The sequence below is a fragment of the Dicentrarchus labrax genome, unplaced genomic scaffold (assembly GCF_905237075.1).
Source record: "Dicentrarchus labrax unplaced genomic scaffold, dlabrax2021, whole genome shotgun sequence".
NCBI lineage: Eukaryota > Metazoa > Chordata > Actinopteri > Moronidae > Dicentrarchus > Dicentrarchus labrax.
In genome coordinates, this window is record NW_026136704.1 from 7,391,591 (window position 1) to 7,410,856 (window position 19,266).

The window sequence follows — 19,266 nt, forward strand, 5'->3', positions numbered from 1 at the left end:
GCATGTTTAATGCTGCGACCCCGCGAGTATTATCTTTCAAAACATTCTGATTAAAATGATTCTTTGTGGAAAGATACCATGACAGCAATAATTATTTTATTTTTTCATATCTCTCTGGGCTGTAAGTATCAGGAGGGTTAGATGGACAGAGGGAAGGAAGAAAAATGAAAAATAAGAACTAAATTAAAGCCAGAGCTCAGGGTCTATCAGCTTACAGGCTCTGTAATTCTGCCTGGATTTAAGTTTCGAAATATTACATGAGAGGTATAATACAGAGGCAAATATGACAGACAGTAGTGCACACTGTTCGTCCAGTGCTGGACAGAGATCTCTGCATATCATAATCATCTTTAATACCAAATAATCTTTCAATAAACCTTTAATCCGGGTGTCAAATCTCAGATCTTAGGAAGATACTTTTTTTTTGTATTCCAGATGTAGTTACATCTTTTAATCTTTCCACTGATATGACAGGACTTAATAAGAAGAGGATAGGATAGTTTACAAAAAAATATGAATTCATAACTGGAGAAAGGATCAGAGAAAACAGATCGCCTGTGTCATACTGGAACTGTTTTGAAATAAGATACATGGTGTTATTGTTCTGAGGATCACAGCTACTGTACCTCTGGGGTCCCATAATCGCTTGTTTTTATGTGCTGCTTGGCTCTATAATTCACTCCAGATCAGATGCAGCGAACACAGATCAGAAGTTATTGGCACATCTGTCAGGGGGAGATGGATGATAAAATAACTGAAGAACAGATCAGTAAACACTGTTAGTAACTGATGCCACAGCTGGCGGGTTAAGATTCAAAACAACTTTAACTGCAGAGCTAAATAAACAACTTGACAAAATAGCTTAAGTCAAGCTCCACTTACTAGCTTTTTCCTGGGCTTTCAACCTTATTTCATGGTCTTCATCTACTTTTTGTCAAGCTACTCTTCCTCAGGGTCAAGAATAAACGTTCATGCTCTATTTTAAAGAAGTATAAAGTTACTAGCTATCAGTAGACAGTATTGATGAAAAACACAAAACCGTGTCAAATCATAGGTGCTCATTCTATTTTTCTTACAGTGACAAAGAATAGATTCTACTAATACGTATTGCGTGCGTATCCAAAGCCTGGTATATCTTACTCCTCTGTACCATAGATCTCCATTGATGTCAATAAGACTACAGCTACACTAGCTGCTCTGTGAGGTTGTTCTCAGGCACAGAAATGCTTTGAATTAAATGCTAATGTCAGCGTGCTAACATGCTCACGATGGCAATGTTAATCAACACTTTATCATGTAAAACAGTTCAACCTGAACTTCATAATACAACCCTGCATTGACGTTTGGCGTACTGATCACTTACTTTCCGCGGTGGGACCAACCAGGTCAACCGGGTTTTTGCAAGTCACAAGTCTCTGCACTCAAGTCTAAAGTCCTAAACTTTGAGTTTTGAGTCCTAAACAATTCACAATTCGCTCAAATGTAATGCCATTTTAACAACAGAATGAGCAAAACAAACGTATCTTTGGTATCATTTTTTCCAGCTGGTGCTCAGTAAAGTAACGTTAGTTCTTCATGGTTCTCTCCTGCAACTGGATTGGATGCACTTACTCCTGTTTGAGTTAAAAACTACAGTAAAAGTAAATTTTAAAACAGCCGTAGAGGTGTAAACAGAGTAGGGAAGTGTGTGAAATATAGAATGACACCACATTTATGTTTATGGGCCATCTTAGGTACTGTAGCTCACAAGATACAAACAGTAACATGCTGTAAATTAATATTTAAAAAAGATCACATTCCAACATCAGTCTTAGCAAGAGTCAGAGTGTCTCTCCTGAATGAAAATGTACTTTATCACCTTTATGAATTAGCTTTAGGTAGTGCTGATGATTTTACACAAAAAACCCTACAAAAATATGATTACATCTGAGAGCAGAATGGAAGGAATTAAATGAGCATTTATTTTATAGGGCAGTGCCACGGAGAAAGACAAGACGTTGTACTTTGGGAAAAAACATGAAATATATAACAGCTGCAAATAAATAAGAGACATCGCTCATACTTTGATTTAAAATATAAAGAGAGAACAGATAAAACAGTAATCTTTCACAAAGTCAAAGAACAGACATTCAGTCATTTTGGACCAAGTTTTTTTTTCTTGTAAGGTTCCAACTTTCCATTTAGTGCCATTAGAGTCATTGATTTGTAAATTCTCAGTAACTTACTCAACAATGATACCAATTTCCCTGTTGAATAAAAACAGGTGTCATGACAAAGTGAGATGTCGACAGTTCTGCTTGTAGGGCTGCTACAGTTCGCTGTTATTGCTCCTACGGTTCCCCTAGTTCTCCCTCCATGGTCCGGACCAGCACATACAGCTCAGCGAGCCCGACTACAGACGCAGCGATCACAGCTGATATTACCCGCTGGAAAACAAGTGACAGACACAAAGTTAGGGAACCTCTAGCAGGAGACAGCTTAAAGAAGGAGACGGCGTTCAGTGTAACCCAATGTACAGGAAGGTCAGGTACAGCCTCCAGTATCACCATGAACACAGTTTCCAGCACAACTGAATATAATACGTTTAATAAAGGGAGGAGTAGTTTCACTGCATGTAGCTGGGTGTGGCAGCTTTAATCTACGTGAAAATGTTCTCTTACCGCTGCAGTGTCAGTGAACAGGTACTGACTTCCCATATACGAACAGGCAAAAGTAGCGATCACTGTGACCAGGAAGTTGAATATGGTCACCGCCACTGCTTTGACTGATCGCACTGGAGAAAGAGAGGGGAAAACCAGTTTAGGAGGAGTTCATTTTCAATGCCGAATGCTTGAATTGTGATGATAAAATGAGCTCTGAAGTTGTAACAAGATATTAAACAGTACATGTGTACCAACCTTGCAGTCCAAAATCTGCTAATGTTCCATTGCGGTTGAGTTCCTGAAGACAAAGAAAGATGTTTATTATGTAGTAAAATATGTGCACATCTTTACTGTGCCTAGTAAGTTCAAGTGTCTGCCAGAAAAAAATGTTTTCTTCACTTCTGTAAAAACGCTGCAGTAAGTCTCACACCATGATTAATATATGATATATTATATTTCTATAATACGGCCCCCTAACGTGAAATCACATCTTGACCTTGATGTTTTTAATATCACATATATGAAAATGTACCTGAGTGTTGACATTACGTGTGATTCTGTTGTATTCCTCGTTGGCTAGTTTGGCTTTGATCTTCTCGAGACGTGCCACTAGCTCAGGGTTCTGAAGGAAGAGGGGAAGGGACACTTTAATGTCAGTTGTTTTGCAGCACATGTTTAACCTTCAGGAACTGAAGTTAACACTGACACTGGTTTTATATTTAGCTCTTTGTACATCCCTTGGAAAGGAGAATAATAATACTGCACTCAAGAGTTTTTAATCACCTCAAAGCTTAAGTGAATGTTATTTTAAGAAGGTATGCAGCTTGTCTCTTGTCAAACGTCCATGTTTCACTTACCCTGGGAGGCTTCACAACCTCAGGCAGGTGCAGCGGGCTATCCTCCAACAACTCATGCAGGTAGAAAGGATGCCCTGGAGCCAACAGAAAGTTTTACATAATATATTAACTTTAGACTTTACTGGCATGATGAACTGTTTTATTGCAGAACATCACATCAGAACTCACAGTATGTTGATGTAATATTGATATCAATATTAAATAATATGATATACTCTAAGCTTTAAAGGACTAGTGCATAGGATTTGTCGGAGTGAAGTTGCAGATTGCAACCAACTGAATACTGCTCGCTCTCTGTATCTGATGACCTGGGAATGAGAACGGGCTGTAAAGTGTGTAGGAGAAACTATGGTGGCAGTGAAACACCGGCCCTATCTACAGCCAGTGTTTGGATTGTCCATTCTGGGCTACTGTAGAAGGATGATGGTTGAATATGGAACCATTGAAGGTGACCTGCGTCTGTAGATACAAACAGCTCATTCTGAGGTAACGAAATCACAATGATTCCTATATTCAGGTGATTATAACATACCTAATATTATATTTAATTTCTGCCAATAGATTCTCCTAAACGTTTTTATTATAACATGTTGTTATAATAAGAAAAGACCCAAACCCCTTGCTTTGTAGAGAGTGATCCTCACGTTACCAAACACACTGTATATACACTGGGATATTACCTTTGTCCTGGAGGTGGTTCTTGAGTGTTCTCGCTGTACTGAAGGACAGGGTTGTTGGTTCCGGTTTCTCAAGAACCTCCACCAGTTCTTCTCTCAATCGCTGGGGGAGAGATGAGTCTGTCTTTTCTAATAACTCAGTCACCTTATTTCTGAATGTATCCCCGACGACAAACGCCGAAGCCATGGTGCCACTCCAGCTGACTGACTGGGAGGTTTGCCTTTATGGGACGCAGCCACCCAGATAAACCTTTTTAAAGCGCGTTTCCTGTGAAATAAAAGCTACCACTGTACATATGCTTTCAAGAAACTATTTCAAACTATTTTTAGTATTATTATACATTAAAGTTTGGCGTTTGACGGCTAGTGAACGCTATTGGTAAATATGTACACCCAAGTAAGCAGCCATGTTGTTTGCCTTGTGACACGATGACGTATCACTCACATGACCCACTGTGGGAGAATTTATTTTAAATCGCGAATTTTTGAAAATTGGCAAATCTCATTAATACACTTTAAAAACGGTTAATGTTAATAAGAAGTTGACAAAAATATTTAATTTTATAGTCAACTCAAATGTTGCTCGCTACAGTACACGTGAGCTTCTTTGGTGCCTTCACGGGCTCCTCAAAAGCTCGTAAAGCCGAGTGTCTCTGATCGTGTCAGTGCGGTAAAGCCTTCTGGTGAGAATCAAAACTACAATTTTTTTACAAAAGTAGGTTTTGGAGGCTGTTGACGTCGGCGTGGCACATCAGTACTAAATTATCTTCGATTGTACATGTAATATAATCATTTTAACCTTTAGGATCAAGTTGTTATCTAATCTCTAAATTATAATTAATCACATCTGACTTTTTCACAACATTAAGATAGTTTTTTGATTAAAAAAACAGCCCACTTCCAGATAATAATAAAAGCAATCACAACTAGCATTTACAGACACTATGACTGAGAATTCGCGTCTATTTTAAAAGAAAAAAAGAACAAAGGAAAGCGTGTCTATCGTATAGTAATCCTTCAGTTCTCGTAAATACGACTCTTCGGTCGTTCCTGAAGGCAGCATCGGTGAGTTAACCCTGCTGTTATATATGTGTGTGTGTGTGTGTGTGTGTGTGTGTGTGTGTGTGTGTGTGTGATGTATGTGTGTGTAAGCGTGCCAGGGCTGGAAAGATGGCGGCTTGTGCGTTGCGCCGAGGTCTGTTGAGCACCGTCAGTAAATACAACAACAAACACACACACAGGATACTGAGTGTGGTCGACAGTAGCGTCGGGTTCGAGGTGAACAGACCGCGGTTACAGTGTCGAGCCTGCGGGCTGCCCGGCGCGGTTCAGCCGAGGAGGTTCATGTCGTCACGGTAAGAGACGCAGCCAGTGTCCTCCCTGTCAATGCTAACATGCTAAGGTATTTAGCTAAGTAGGAGCTGTTCGTGGCACCGTAAAGAGACTGGCCTCGCTTATGTCGAGTGGACAGATGGCCTGAGACGGTGCCTGCTCTATGAGTATGGTGTGTGGACATGAGCGGACATGTAGCAGCAGAACATTTTAAAAATAAAGTTGCCCTCTGCTGTTCACTAGCTAGCACGGTAACTAGCCAGCATGCGTTGAGCAACACCTGGCACGGTCTGATCGGACTGCCTCCAACCTGCTGACATGTTGAATCACGCAGTTAGTCAGATTGAACATCCGCTGTGGAACATTGTTCTTACTTCAGGATTAGGATTTAAGAATCTGGATCTCTTCTGGTTCACATAGCCCTCATGCTGTTTGACTTTAGCCCTTTGTGGTCTGATAAAAGCCCAGTTATTGTACTTTAAAGGTCCAGTGTGGAACATTTAGGACGATCTATTGGAAGAAATTAAATTAATATTCATAGGTGTGTTTGCATTAGTGTATAATCACCTGAAAATAAGAAATGTTGTATTTCTGTTACCTTGGAAGGAGCCGTGTTTGTCTACAGAGGGAGCGGGTCTTCTTCTGTGAAGGCCGCCATGTTGAGCCGCCATGTTGGTGCTGATTATCTGGTATTTTGAGATAAACCAATAAACAAAAAATATAGAGGCAGATCTGCAGACAGCCTTGTCAGTGTGGCTAATTTACATGATCACACACTGATCATTTTGTGTGTCAAAGCCAAATTTATTTTGAAACGCGGTTTGTATTTATTTGCTGCCACTTGTGTATCAACTGATCTCTCAGTTAATATTAAAATAAATTAATTGACAGTGTTAAACAACACTGTCACTGATGTTTCTGTGACATGACTCCATGACCATTCATAGGGTTAACTGGAATGTCTGATTTTGTTAAAGCTGCAATAAGGAGATTTTTTTAGATTAGTAACATATGTTAATATATAACATATGTAACCCATTGCTATTTGGGTTCATTGTATTGTACGCATATAACCATAACCATAGTAAATCAAAGGCAGCATGCTAGCTACCATCATATGTTAAGCTAAAGGTCAATGGTTTGGGCTACTGCTTATGGTGCTATCCATTTGTCTCGTAAATCCCCCGCCCGAGTTGCTCTGACGCGAGAACGTGACGTAATTCCCGGCCTTGTACCACTTATGGCGTTCCATTTGTCTTTGGGCATTACGAGTCAGAAAGAACATGGACGCCACCAGTGCAGCAGTTGTGTTGTTATTGTTTGTGGATCATCTAAACAAGCTCAATGTGAAATAATGTTTTTCTACAGAAACACTAACATTTCAAGTAATTCTGTTATTGCAAGTTTTACATTTCAATAATATTTTGCCATTTTCGCCTATTTCAGTTTCAACAAGTGCTGTGGCGTTTTTCTCGAGCCACCAGGGGCCGTGGCAGGCTAGTGTTACTGTTAGCTACATTAGCCTATTTAGAAAACCAGCTCGAAAACAAAACTTTACATTGTATTGCACGTACAGCAACACCGTGCAATGCATAAATTGGTGACCGGACTAGAGCAGCAATGTAAACAAGTGTGTAGGAGCATTTAAAATCGACATTAAAACGACCAACATAGTACAAATACAAAGAGAATACATTTCAATATTGTATGAATTACCCAACTTTTCCAGTTAAATCTCCTAAATTCCCATTAATTTCCAATAATTCCCATGAAAATGGCCAAATTGGAATGTTTCCAAAATTCCCCAGCTTATCTTTCCATGGAAAGATAACCCTACTTCTACTCATCAATCAACAACTCTTTCTGAGCTCTGATTGGTTGTTTTCGTTCAGGCCCGGTGGATTCTTGTAAATACCATTATTAGCACTGGAAGGAGCCAGAGGAACCCGATTTATTCTGTGGGCCAGTGCGGAGTGAAACCAGTTATGTCTTTAGCTGCCTTAATCTGAGCCAAATCAGGTGAGATCCTGACAGGAAGAGAGCGGCAGAGTGTACTTCAGAAATATAGCCAGTAGCCAGTGTGAGAGAAAGTTGTGGTGGGTGTACAGGTGGGCGAGTGCCCCCTCAGTGGTTGGAATAGCAGCAGTGATTCAGCAGCACCAGCTTGTGTCTCTCACTTTTTTAGTTTATGTAACTTTTTTTTTTATTGCGTAATCCTGTCTCCCGTCTTATTGGCAGCCTTTCCCCTGACATGATGACAGCTCAGTGGCGCAATGACCTGCCCCCTCTCGTACAGAAGGAAAAGGCTGATGTGAAATGGATAGTTGTTCCTGTGCTTATTGGCAGGACGAGCTGTTGACCAGGGTAGCTGTTGGCCAAGGCTGGTTCCAGGGTTTGCAGTGTGTAGGCTATTTTTAGATCTGATTATCTCTGGCCACACAGTGTATTGACATTTCTCAGATTGTTGCAGTGGTAGAAATGGAGAACGAGAGCCCATCTTAAAATGTGTTGAAGAGCTGGTCAGGCCATGTGCTCGCATTCCTGGGGTTTTCGCATTCTTCATTGAGCTCTACAGTATGTTGTGTTTTCTGTGAAACCATTAGGAAATAAGGACAGTTTTATTTAATCAATTAAATAAATGTACAGATGTGAAAAGAAGGGTGCCTAATAGTCATCAAATAATGTGAGCTAATGCAATATCTCTTATATTTTCTATCTACTGGGTTTGAACATTACACGTCATTAACAGTTGCAGTAAATGCCCCTTTAGCCGACACAAGCTGTTATATCAACATGCTCTCAGTGGATCACAAGGCTTAGATTAATAGACTGAAATTCAGAAAACATGAACACAGTTTTGAAGGAAACCCCTAACCCTAACCCACTCATGGATGGCTTTGGGCCTCTTACACTCAATATAAAGAGCATGATACATTATAATGTGTACTTTATTCAAAATTACACACATGGATAGTGGTTGTTGTATAATTAGTTATGCTGAGTGAGCTGTTGCAGATAGTGGACGTGACCGACTTGAATGAAAGTGCACCTACTTACAAAGTTGTCATTTTGATTTATACCTTCTTATATTGCAGTCATTTTGCTGCATTCATCAGATTTAGTTAAATCAGACAACCTCATTTCTCAACACCAGTGCTGTAGAAATGATACACAGCACCACCTCAGTGAAGCACACACACATTCTTGACAGTAGATCTAATGCTGCATTCAGGAAATGTTGGAAGCTTTTTGTTTTCACACGAAACACGCCTGATCTCTCAGCCCCAGAGATATTTCACAGCAGTTATCTGCCATCTTACCCACAATGTTCCTTTTTAATATTTTACAGTCCTCTGTACACAGGGTTATATAATCTTACATTTATCACATCTATCACTCTTGGCTCTGATAAATTTTAATTTTTTCATTCATTCATTTTGTACAGTTTTCAGACTTTTTATAGATAAATAAAAATAATAATTAGTTGCTTTTTACTATGGCTAAATGTCATTGCTGTAATGACCGAATGTTTCCCCCGGTTTTCTGTCCAAACAGGAGGTTAAAGTAATCACCCAGCAGCTGCTAAGAGCTGACTTCCAGCTTTCAGTGCATTGTAGCATTATAGGTAATTTCCCCAAAATCTTAGGCTCATAGCATTTAAATGTCAGGCTTCTGTTTTGTAAAGGACAGCTGAAATCACATTTAATCATTGCAGTCCCCTTTGCAGTCTACAATAATGTTCAAAGGACAGGACATGTTTATTTATGTGAGTAAGATAAAAGGAGACTTCAGGAGGAAACCTACTGTGGGCTGTTGTGTTGTGTATGTGTGTTGTGAATGCTGACGTTACGGCTTTATAAAAGGTGTGATTGGCTGTATGGCAATAAGGTCTGCAGTTGGGATTTCATGGGAAAATTTCATGTTACCTGCTCAAAATAATTGTGATTCACGATATAATGGCAACAATCATCACAATATACTTATAATTGTTCAAATGCCACGAAAACATACTAGAATGACTTTACCGTTTTTTTTTAAGAAACATTACTGCATCGCAGACAGGACACCTAATGTCCCTGTTCCTGTTCCTGTATTCAGCCTTTTTCTGACTGTACAATTATATTTTTTTATCCGATTGGCCATAAAAATAAATTACAGAAGTTCTGATATGTTTTTTTTCCTCCCTGATACCTACACTTTGAACTTATCAGCTGATACAAGTGTCTTAAAAATATATATGTTATTCTTTTTTTAACATGCGTCTAACCCTGTAGGATTTCGGTCATTGTTGAAGGTTGTGGCTGGTAAAGATGGAGAGAATTTGGACTACTTCACACTACTGGGTAGCTTCATATGGAGCCTCCCTGGTGACATTGGATAAAAAAAAAATCTTATCTCGTGGCCACGAGATAATAACGCGTGGCAAGTGAAGCTGGACATGTCACTGTTGGTAATGCTAAATTCAGTCCCTCCAGAAAAACGTGATTATGCGATCACAAAATTCAACGCATAATCAGCCAAAGTCCGCACATTTATCTATTTTCAAATGATGCATATATGCATGCTTTCATAATCCCTGCATTTTCGTTCCAAAAGTCACATATCTTGGCAGAAAGTTGAAAAATGTTGCGTTTACTTCACACAAGAGCAGCAATTTTCCTCCTGTTGCCATGGGAACGTTATGAAGTGACGTCATCGGAAAGCTGCAAACCCTGCTAAGAAGACATGAAGTCTGCAAATCAGTCTCATTTGTGTGTTGTGTTGTGTTGTGGTGTGGTGTGTCTTGCTAAGAATTACTCCATGCCTAACTGCAAGTGACTGAAGTATGTCATTGTAATTCATTCCTATATTAAAATAAAATGAAATTAATTCAAACTTGTCCATGTTAACAATCAGTCTCTGCATGGAAATGACTGCAATAATTATCTCGTGGCCACACATTATTTATTTTTTTTATCCAATGTTACCAGGGGAGCTCCGTAGCTTCAGGCATCAGGGAACCAAAAAAACATACATTATCCCCTTTGGTTTTTCCTCACAGGAGAACAGGACAAGGGATTTCCAGAGCAGATATGTGTGCTGTAGCAGATTTAAAAAATGCAGTTTAATTTCAGTTGGACTTTCACTATATTTCGCATAGTAAAACCAGGTTACCTTGTGATTATTTGTGTGCAATACACATGATAAGGAAATAACCTTAAACCAACCTCCTGTGTAATATTAAATCCTCCATATATCCACCTCATTAATCCCCACTCTTCATCTCTGTTGTGAAGATTAGCTTTGCAGGGAGCACAGTAAGTATGCGTGTTATTTATTTGAAGTGACCAGCTGTTGTTGTCAGTGGTAATATGTACTGTAAGTGTGTGTGTGTTGCGAGGACATGGAGATTAGGTCAAACAGTCTTCCTGTTTGTTGACATCTGAGGTGTTTTATTCAATCTTGTCAAAGTTGTGATTGAGATTACGACTGAGGGGAAGGAGAGATCCTGTAGGGATGAATGTAAATCGCCTCTACAGGAGGGAAAATCCTCCTCCTCTCCACACTGTGGGATTTCCTGTTGAGGCTCCTCAGGGACTTATGGGCTATTTGTGTTTGTCGATTATATGATGTTTTGATGTCAGTCACTGTTTTGAATACAGACCTATATGTTAGTTTGTGATCATATGATTTTCTTTTGATGGCTAAAGTTGGACACACACACACACGCACACACACACACAGGGTCCAGTGTGTAATGGTGTTGCCTGTTTTTGGCAGGAACAGGCCTGAAGGGAAGATTTTGGAGACTGTGGGAGTGTTTGAGGCTGTGAAGCAGCACGGCAAATATGAAACAGGACAGGTAAGACTCGCACACACACGTAAAATCACAGATGGGCTACACTAGCTCCTAGGGGCTTTCGCCCTCATTAGAAATTCATGCAGCACATCTAGTTTAATATTACTGTCCTGTGTTTGCACTGTGTGGACTGTTTTTAAGTTTTGATAAATCAGTAGCTTTGTACTAAGAAAGTACATTTGCATGATCTTGTCAAGTGACTGTAATCTCATTTAATTTATGCTTTATTAAACCTCCTCCAGATATAATCTCACAGCAACTCATCCCATCTCTCCTTGTTGTTGTGCTCTCCTCAGCTGTTTCTCCACAGTGTGTTTGGCTACAGAGGCATTGTCTTGTTTCCCTGGCACGCCCGACTTTATGACAGAGACATCACCCCTCCCATGTCTGACAGGTAAACCTCCACCTCAGGCTGCAGCCTGCACCCAAACACGTCCTCGATGGCTTGGTTTGTGGGTGAGACTTGTATAACTGACATTATTTTTGTCTCTCTGACTTTCTTCCTTCAGCAAACCTGAGCCCCCAGGAGCCCACGGCTCCAAGGAGGTGAAGGGGAAGACCCACACCTACTACCAAGTCCTGATTGACACGAGGGACTGTCCTCACATAGTAAGTCACTATATGCTTTTCCTTTAGGAGCACCAACTATTACCTTACATTTCACATGGACATTTTAGGGAGTTCAGAACTATAAGATTTTAAGCTTTCTCCTCCAGACAGAGGCTGAGGACAAGTCTTAAATTAGCCTCTGTCTGGAGGAGGAAGTGTTCAAGTTAGACAGCAGTCTCATACAATAATTGTAACAGTTGTATTCCTAGTTGCTACACTTGCACTCAAACAGAACTGAAATTTGGTAAGAATATGTAACACAGGGTTTCCGCAGGTTTAAACAGGTTAAAGAATATAATATCAAAGACAATTTTAAGACCATTATGAATGAATATGAAGCATGATTAATACAATTGATTCCCTAAAACATCTAAAAGTCAGACGGAAAACTGCTACTTATACAAGTAAACTTAACGTCATTAATCCAATCAAACTTTAATACCTGTCAAAATCATATTCAAGACATTTTAAGGCATAAGATTATTTGACACCTTGTAAGTGGTCTTTGGAAAAATTCCTACTGCCATTAGAGAGATTGTAATATACATTAAATTTACATTGAGTACTCTTGTAGATACCCTGTGCAAGAACATGCAGTGCAATGAGTTTGAATGTTACAGGAAAACTAAACCACCGCAGTGTTGGAATCTGGCTGTGGTTGTTCATTAGTATCTGAACCACCAGGTGTGTGACTGTTGGTTTGTGTTGTGTTTGACAGTCTCAGAGGTCCCAGACAGAGGCAGTAACGTTTCTGGCCAACCACGATGACAGCAGAGCCCTGTACGCCATCCCAGGTATGCAACCAGTCAGGGCACACTGGGTTCTGGACCTCACTGACATGGTGGCCACATCACTGGTGGGCCCTGTATATTCTCATTGTCTTTTGAATGGGGCAAAGATATGACCATTCTACTGATGAAATGGTCCAGCTCAGCACCCAGTTTGTTAATTCCACTTCAGGATAAAACATTCAGATTCTCTTTCCTTAAAGTTCAGGTTTTAGTATTACATTAGACTCTGGGTTTAGAATACAAAACTTCCCATTTGCGGCAGTTATAATTGTTCTCTGTCTCATCCCTGTGTGACCGTGTGTTTCTGTTCCTTCCCTTCAGGTCTGGACTATGTGAGCCATGAAGACATCCTGCCCTATAACTCTACAGAGCAGGCCCCCATCCAGCACGAACTGTTTGAGCGCTTCCTCACGCACAACCCTGCCAAATGTAAACACTCCTCTACTGTCTCTGCTTCAGCTTTCAACATCAAACTTTTTACACTGCCCAGAGGTTCACTTCAGCAACAGTGAATACACACAGCCACGTTTCTACCATAATCCTCATAATGAACTAGTCTTCGGGCAATATGGTAACTTCATGTCAGGATTATCCTTCACAATGTTATACTGATAATCATCAAAATATGCTTAAAACTCCTAAAATGGCTCTCAAACATACTGGATACTGATACACAACAAGTTCTGTAGTTTCGTCTTTGCTTCAGTTCTGCTGTTGACATCAACCAGTGAGATTGTTGAACTAAAAGAAGAGTGTTTTTCACTAAATATTTGTGTGTTTTGTCCTCCTCTGTAGCTCCTCCGTTCACAGCCAGAGACACCCTGAAGGCATGGCAGGAGAAGAACCACCCCTGGCTGGAGCTCTCAGATGTCCACAGGGAGACCACAGAGAACATCCGAGTCACCGTTATCCCCTTCTACATGGGCATGAGGGTAACTGACCAGCTCAACTCTTACATGCATTAATTAGGCTTATACCTCTGAAATATGAAACTGGATCTTAAAGCGCAGCCTGTAGGCACACCAGCATGAAGCTCATCTGCATTGCGCTGGTATCTGCCAATTAAAATACTGAAATACTAATAGGCAGTCTCTCTTGTTCTCAGGAGGCCCAGAACTCCCATGTGTATTGGGTGAGTAGCAGATTCTTTTTATTTTTTATTTTACATTTTTTGTCGAGTGGTCCACAAGGACAGTAACAGTGGGAAGCTACAAGCCAGGCGCTGGTATATTTCATAGTGTCTAATGACCTTTCCTGTGCCGACAGACTCACTGTACGTGTATGTGTGTGTTGTTTTCCTGCAGTGGCGGTACTGTATCCGTCTGGAGAACATGGGCAACGAGGTGGTTCAGCTGAGAGAGAGGCACTGGAGGATCTTCAGCCTGTCAGGAACCCTGGAGACGGTCCGAGGACGAGGAGTCGTAGGAAGGGTTAGTACAGCACACACAAATGCAGTACTCAAGACCACAACCACCTGGAATCTGTACATAGTAAATCCTATATTTTTATACTTTTTTTTTTTTTAAAATATCACAAATTTTACAGAACACAGTTGTTAGCTGTGTCTCAAAATCTGTTCTATGTACTATTATATTACATATGAATCATCATAGTGTACTAGTTGGTAGACAAAAACATACTTTACCATTTTATACCAACAGGAAATACAGTACACATGTTGTCATTGTGTTGTATTTATTTTTAAGCTTAAATCCTTCTTTAGTTGTTTCATTGCCCACAACTTCTTTTAATATTTTTCGAGCTGTGTGTACACATAATTAGCTTTGCAGATAATGTGTTGCAGGCTAGATTTGACAATCACAAATGCAAAGGTCAACAGTAGTAATGCAAACCCAGACTTGCACTTTGAAACACAAATTTTGTGTAACCTCGTCACATGGTCTCTGTGCTGTCCCAGGAGCCGGTGTTGTCCAAAGAACAGCCAGCCTTTCAGTACAGCAGTCATGTGTCTCTACAAGCCCCCAGTGGTCATATGTGGTGAGTTCACCCTTCTTACACCAGTTTACTGTTACACACTTCCCATCTCTGCTACATATCCTACTAGAACTTAGAAACAGTCATTCATTTCATCCCGGTTACATTACTGCAATGCACTCTCCTCTCTCCTCACACAACAAAACCTCAAACTCCAGATGATTTAAAATACTGCAGCCTAACTTATGACCAGGTCCAACAGGAGAGAACACATTTTACTTGTCTTAGTCAGTTTCAGAATAGATTAAAACATTTTAATAATCACCTTTAAGGTTTATAAAGGGCCATATAGCTGACCTCCTACATGCTGAAATACATCCTGAGCTGTTCTGGTAGGTCTTTCCTAAGTCAAACCTGAAAACTAAAGATTGATTCTAATTGTACGTTGTGCCTACAGTGTAGCTTACACAAGTTACCTATGCCGTTATAAAAATGTATACTTGTGCGCTGGTGTGTCTGCAAACGGCTCTGCCAAAGTGCTAGCGGGTGGTGGGGTTTTTAATGCTACTGTGTTGAGTTCCAATTAAAACTGAAACAACGCCTGTGAAACAAAAGGACAAGGCAGTATGAGGGCACAGACAAGAGCATGTCATGCAGCAAGGCAGAGTCCCATGTGTGTCTGTGTGTTTGTGAGGACAGGTGTGGGTTTTGAAGAGGGATTCTCAAACAGCATTGATAACTCATCTGGGTTTTGCATGAGTCGCTTCCCATTCTCAGACAACTCGCACAAACACCAACAGACAGACCAATCACAGTAGAGAAGATGCACGTTAGGCTACTGTGTAGGCTGTGGCATAGGGTCCTAGGCTGCTGCGTAGTGTCCTAGGCTGCAATTTAATGCAGAAGGATAAATCGGGCTTAAAGGTAACCTGGCCTTTTCTCAGTTGTGGAATGACCTGCTGGTGCAGATCAGGAACACTTTGTCTTCACCTTTTTAAAAATCATTATTTTGGACTTGCTTTTTACTGTTTGTTTTATTACCTGTCATTGTATTTCATCACAATATTACAATATATTATAACTGTTGCATATTCTTTTATTTGTATTTATTACATCTTCCAAAGCCTTAAAACAACTTTTCACTATGAATTTCCTGGTCATGTCATATTTAATGGCTCCTGTTTTTAATATTCACCAATCAGATCTTGTGCTCTGTCACTAATTCACTGCCTGCAATATTGAACTCCATTATTTGTGTTTAGGGGGACGTTCCGCATTGAGAGGACTGATGGCACCCACTTCGATGTTCGCATTCCTCCTTTCTCCCTGGAGAGCAACAAAGACGACAAAGCGCCCCCTGCTGGCTACACATTCTAACAGCGAGGAGTCGCCCCCTACCTACAAGGACCCCGGACACGCCGTCAGTCCTGGTCCCATCTCGGTTGTCTAGAACTGTCCTCCCCCCTGTAACATTGCCTCAGCCTTCAGCATAAGACTAGTGAGTCAGGTTATGCAAAGGGACAATACAGCATTGTCTAGATCCAAATGCAGGTCCACCTCACCCCTTTCCTGTCAGAGTGCATCCAACAGCAACACATCATTGATTAAATCATATAGGGTAGAAAACTGATCGCCAGTGCATCTTCACTCTGTGGTGTATTTGAAGAGACATGCACAGTCTAGTGGAAGAGAGTTGGGAGGGAGGGTAGTTAATGTTGAGCCAGACATGTTGCGCATTCAATATCTGAAATATTGACCAGGTTGTTTTTGTAGTGGGAGCATTTCCTGTAGAGCTCTGGGTTCATGAAAAGAGCAAGAACTCCAGCTGAGCTTCATAAAAAGGCCTCCGTCTCATATTTTAAGTCAATAGGTAAGCCATCACATAAACTACATGTTACAAACTCCTCCTTCCTTAGTGATGTTCTTGTTTGAATTTATGGAAACATGACTTTTATCTTAAACCTTATTTTCATGTCATGTTTTTTAAATTCTAATAGTACCCTATCACAGTTCAGTTACGTCACAACTCTATGGGCCACTAGTGAGTGGGAAGTCAGATTCAGATTCTCAGCACAAGTATTTATGTTTTACTGTTGTACAACACTAAAGCACAGTGGATGGAGTTACAGTCTGTTTGACACTGATCAACAGAAAAAAATACTATTTAAAGCTGCAGTAGGTAATTTTTTATAAAAAATAACTTTTTGTCCTATTTGCTGAAACTCAATATATCCTGACAGTAGGACATGAGACAGATAATCTCTGTCCTCTGGCTCTTCCTAGTGTTCCTAATGGTATTTGCAAGAATCCACTGGGCCTGAATGAAAACAACCAATCAGAGCTGAGTTTATTGTGAATTCTTACAAATACCATTAGGAACACTAGGAGGAGCCAGTTTTTCTCACAGATTATCTGTCTCATGTACTTCTGTCAGGATATAGTGAAAGTTTCAGCAAATATCACAGTTATTTTTATAAAAGTTACCTACTGTAGCTTTAATGTCAAAATGAAACAAAATCTCTACAAATGATCCAAAGTAAGCAGCTTTGGTAGAAACTATAGCTTTCTGCAGTCTGAAGAGAGATCTCTTGTCAGCTTTTCACATCTGGACACATCTGCCACTTTTCCTTATTCTTAAGTGTAAACCTGCTCAACCTCTCCCATTTCCAAACATTGGTGTTGCGTTAAAGCATTCCTGGTCTTGCTGTAGAGAAGCGTAGCATGATGCTGCCACCACCTGGCTTCATGCCACATTCACATTATATGGACTGTTGATGTGGAGTCTTTGGTTTAGTGTACAGTCTGAGCCACGGCAGCCTGTAGCTCCCTCAGAGTCCACAGGTCTCTTAGTGCCCTTCTCACAGGACACACAGAATTACAGCTGTGTCTTATTCTTAAATGAGATGACTTAATTGCACTCTGAGTTATAATTAATGTCTGAGTGGTGATTTCTGATGAACCTCTGGCAGATGGATATGTGGAGGGTTCTTTTGTCTTAATGATACCACTCTTGCCAGGAAAGAAGAAACCCAGCAATTGAACCTTCCAGATACAGATGTTTTTAACACTGAAAGTAGTTGACTACACACTGATCTCTATTCAAATGATAATGTAACTTATAAAAACAGTTAGCTGTTCCAGTTATAATTTAGGTGTGACATTGTAAAGGGAATGAATACTTGCACCATAAATGATTATAACTTTTATATTTTGTACATTTTTGAAGAGATCTGGTTACATTACAGCCCCATTCTTTGGATCAGTGTTTTTAAAACTCGTAATTCCATCCACAGTGATTTATTGTTGTGAAAGCTCAAACTAGAAAAGTCAAGGGTGGCTGAATGCTTTTAACAAGCAGTGAACTGTACACGTTGACTGCCAAAAAAAGAACACTCTTTTGCTTTAAAAGAGGTGAAGGCCAGGCCGTAGTCGTCTTTATAACAAACGTAGCACACCATTAAGTAATTAAACCAAGCTGTTGGCAGCCAGTGATGTGGCTAACGGGAGAGGAGTGTGTGTGTGAGTGTGTATGAAATGTCTACCTACTACGCTGCAGTGTGCTCTCTGTAAAAACCAGAATGAAGTCTTCATCCTGTACACACATGCCGGATGTCTTTTGTTAAGACTGACTGTATGACTTTAGAAGCTCTGTGACGGGAAAAGTTCAGAGCCTAAACCTTCTCTGGTAAAGTGAGGAAAGAAACTAACATCTTTGTTTTGATAAGTGATGTGAAGCAACTACGATGGTTGAAATACTGTAAATAGAGATGTAATTAAAGGCAAAACAAATAAATATACCTTTTGAAAAGTATTTCTTTATTCTCTGTTAAATACAGGTGTTGTCTGCACATGCAAAGAAATAGAAAATGTGTATTTTTTAGCTTTTAAATGAGGGTTAATAAAAGCTGGCAGTTTGCCTTAATGTCCAACATTGAAAGGTCATAAGCAATAAGACAGTATTTCTAGTTCATCTTCATATGCTGTACAACTGCTACAACTAATTATAGTTATTATACTTACTTTTTTATATATATTTTGACTAAAACATACGATGTGCTGCGACCACATTATAATTATCGGTGTATGAATCCAAACAGCCACCAGAGGTCAGTGCAGGCATCTCATTGGTCACTGGCTACATGAACATCACTGACTGCTGCTAAAACTTGAGTGATTTCCATATTATATTGATGACCAGGTAAAACTGCATGCTATATTACGAAAATATATTCAATAGTTTGTCCTCATTCATATGAACCTTTCAAATAAATAGATATTTTCTACGTAAATGACCAAACCAACAGGGAAATCAGCCAGTTTAAAATGAATGTCTTGCTTATTACCGAAGGCAGAACCGGACTCAACGCCGTTTATAAACTAATGTAAGTATATTATTCCTTGTTTGCTATGATAGGATCCATTGAACAATACTGAGCCTATTTTAATTTGGTTATAGTCTGGTTGTAGTGGTTTTTGTGGCCGCCACAATTCGCTAGCCAGTAAAATGAATCAATTAGTTCAAATTGTGGGCTTTTTAAAAATAAATTGATACTTTGACAATAAGCTACATATGCCGATTTTACT

General features: G+C 39.9%; 2 protein-coding genes across 3 annotated transcripts; one reads left to right on the plus strand and one right to left on the minus strand.

Annotated features, from left to right (window-relative positions):
* Positions 1-1,938: 1,938 nt before the first annotated feature.
* Positions 1,939-4,609, minus strand: tmem199 (transmembrane protein 199). Its single transcript, XM_051397606.1, has 6 exons — positions 4,180-4,609; positions 3,500-3,573; positions 3,175-3,264; positions 2,898-2,940; positions 2,661-2,773; positions 1,939-2,426 (listed from the first exon to the last, which is right to left on the minus strand). The coding sequence occupies exons 1-6, from the start codon at positions 4,361-4,363 to the stop codon at positions 2,331-2,333; spliced, it is 600 nt and encodes a 199-aa protein (XP_051253566.1). The 5' UTR covers positions 4,364-4,609; the 3' UTR covers positions 1,939-2,330.
* Positions 4,610-5,318: 709 nt separating this feature from the next.
* poldip2 (polymerase (DNA-directed), delta interacting protein 2) lies at positions 5,319-18,493 on the plus strand. 2 transcript variants are annotated; one of them, XM_051397598.1, is made up of 11 exons: positions 5,319-5,531; positions 11,269-11,350; positions 11,644-11,741; positions 11,857-11,956; positions 12,675-12,750; positions 13,069-13,176; positions 13,543-13,679; positions 13,853-13,879; positions 14,052-14,177; positions 14,666-14,745; positions 15,945-18,493. In XM_051397598.1, the coding sequence occupies exons 1-11, from the start codon at positions 5,347-5,349 to the stop codon at positions 16,057-16,059; spliced, it is 1,134 nt and encodes a 377-aa protein (XP_051253558.1). In that variant the 5' UTR covers positions 5,319-5,346; the 3' UTR covers positions 16,060-18,493. The 2 variants fall into 2 exon arrangements, with proteins under 2 accessions (XP_051253558.1, XP_051253559.1); XM_051397599.1 differs by having other exon boundaries at positions 11,275-11,350.
* The last annotated feature ends 773 nt before the right edge of the window (positions 18,494-19,266 follow it).

Bases quoted from the DNA above. Each gene is read 5' to 3' on its own strand.
- tmem199 (XM_051397606.1), bottom strand. From the start codon at position 4,363: ATGGCTTCGGCGTTTGTCGTCGGGGATACATTCAGAAATAAGGTGACT. The intron at 3,574-4,179 runs GTAATATCCCAG...TGTTGGCTCCAG, and splicing joins GAACCACCTCCAGGACAAAG to GGCATCCTTTCTACCTGCAT. The intron at 2,941-3,174 runs GTACATTTTCAT...CTTTGTCTTCAG, and splicing joins CACGTAATGTCAACACTCAG to GAACTCAACCGCAATGGAAC.
- poldip2 (XM_051397598.1), top strand. From the start codon at position 5,347: ATGGCGGCTTGTGCGTTGCGCCGAGGTCTGTTGAGCACCGTCAGTAAA. The intron at 5,532-11,268 runs GTAAGAGACGCA...TGTTTTTGGCAG, and splicing joins AGGAGGTTCATGTCGTCACG to GAACAGGCCTGAAGGGAAGA. The intron at 12,751-13,068 runs GTATGCAACCAG...CCTTCCCTTCAG, and splicing joins AGCCCTGTACGCCATCCCAG to GTCTGGACTATGTGAGCCAT.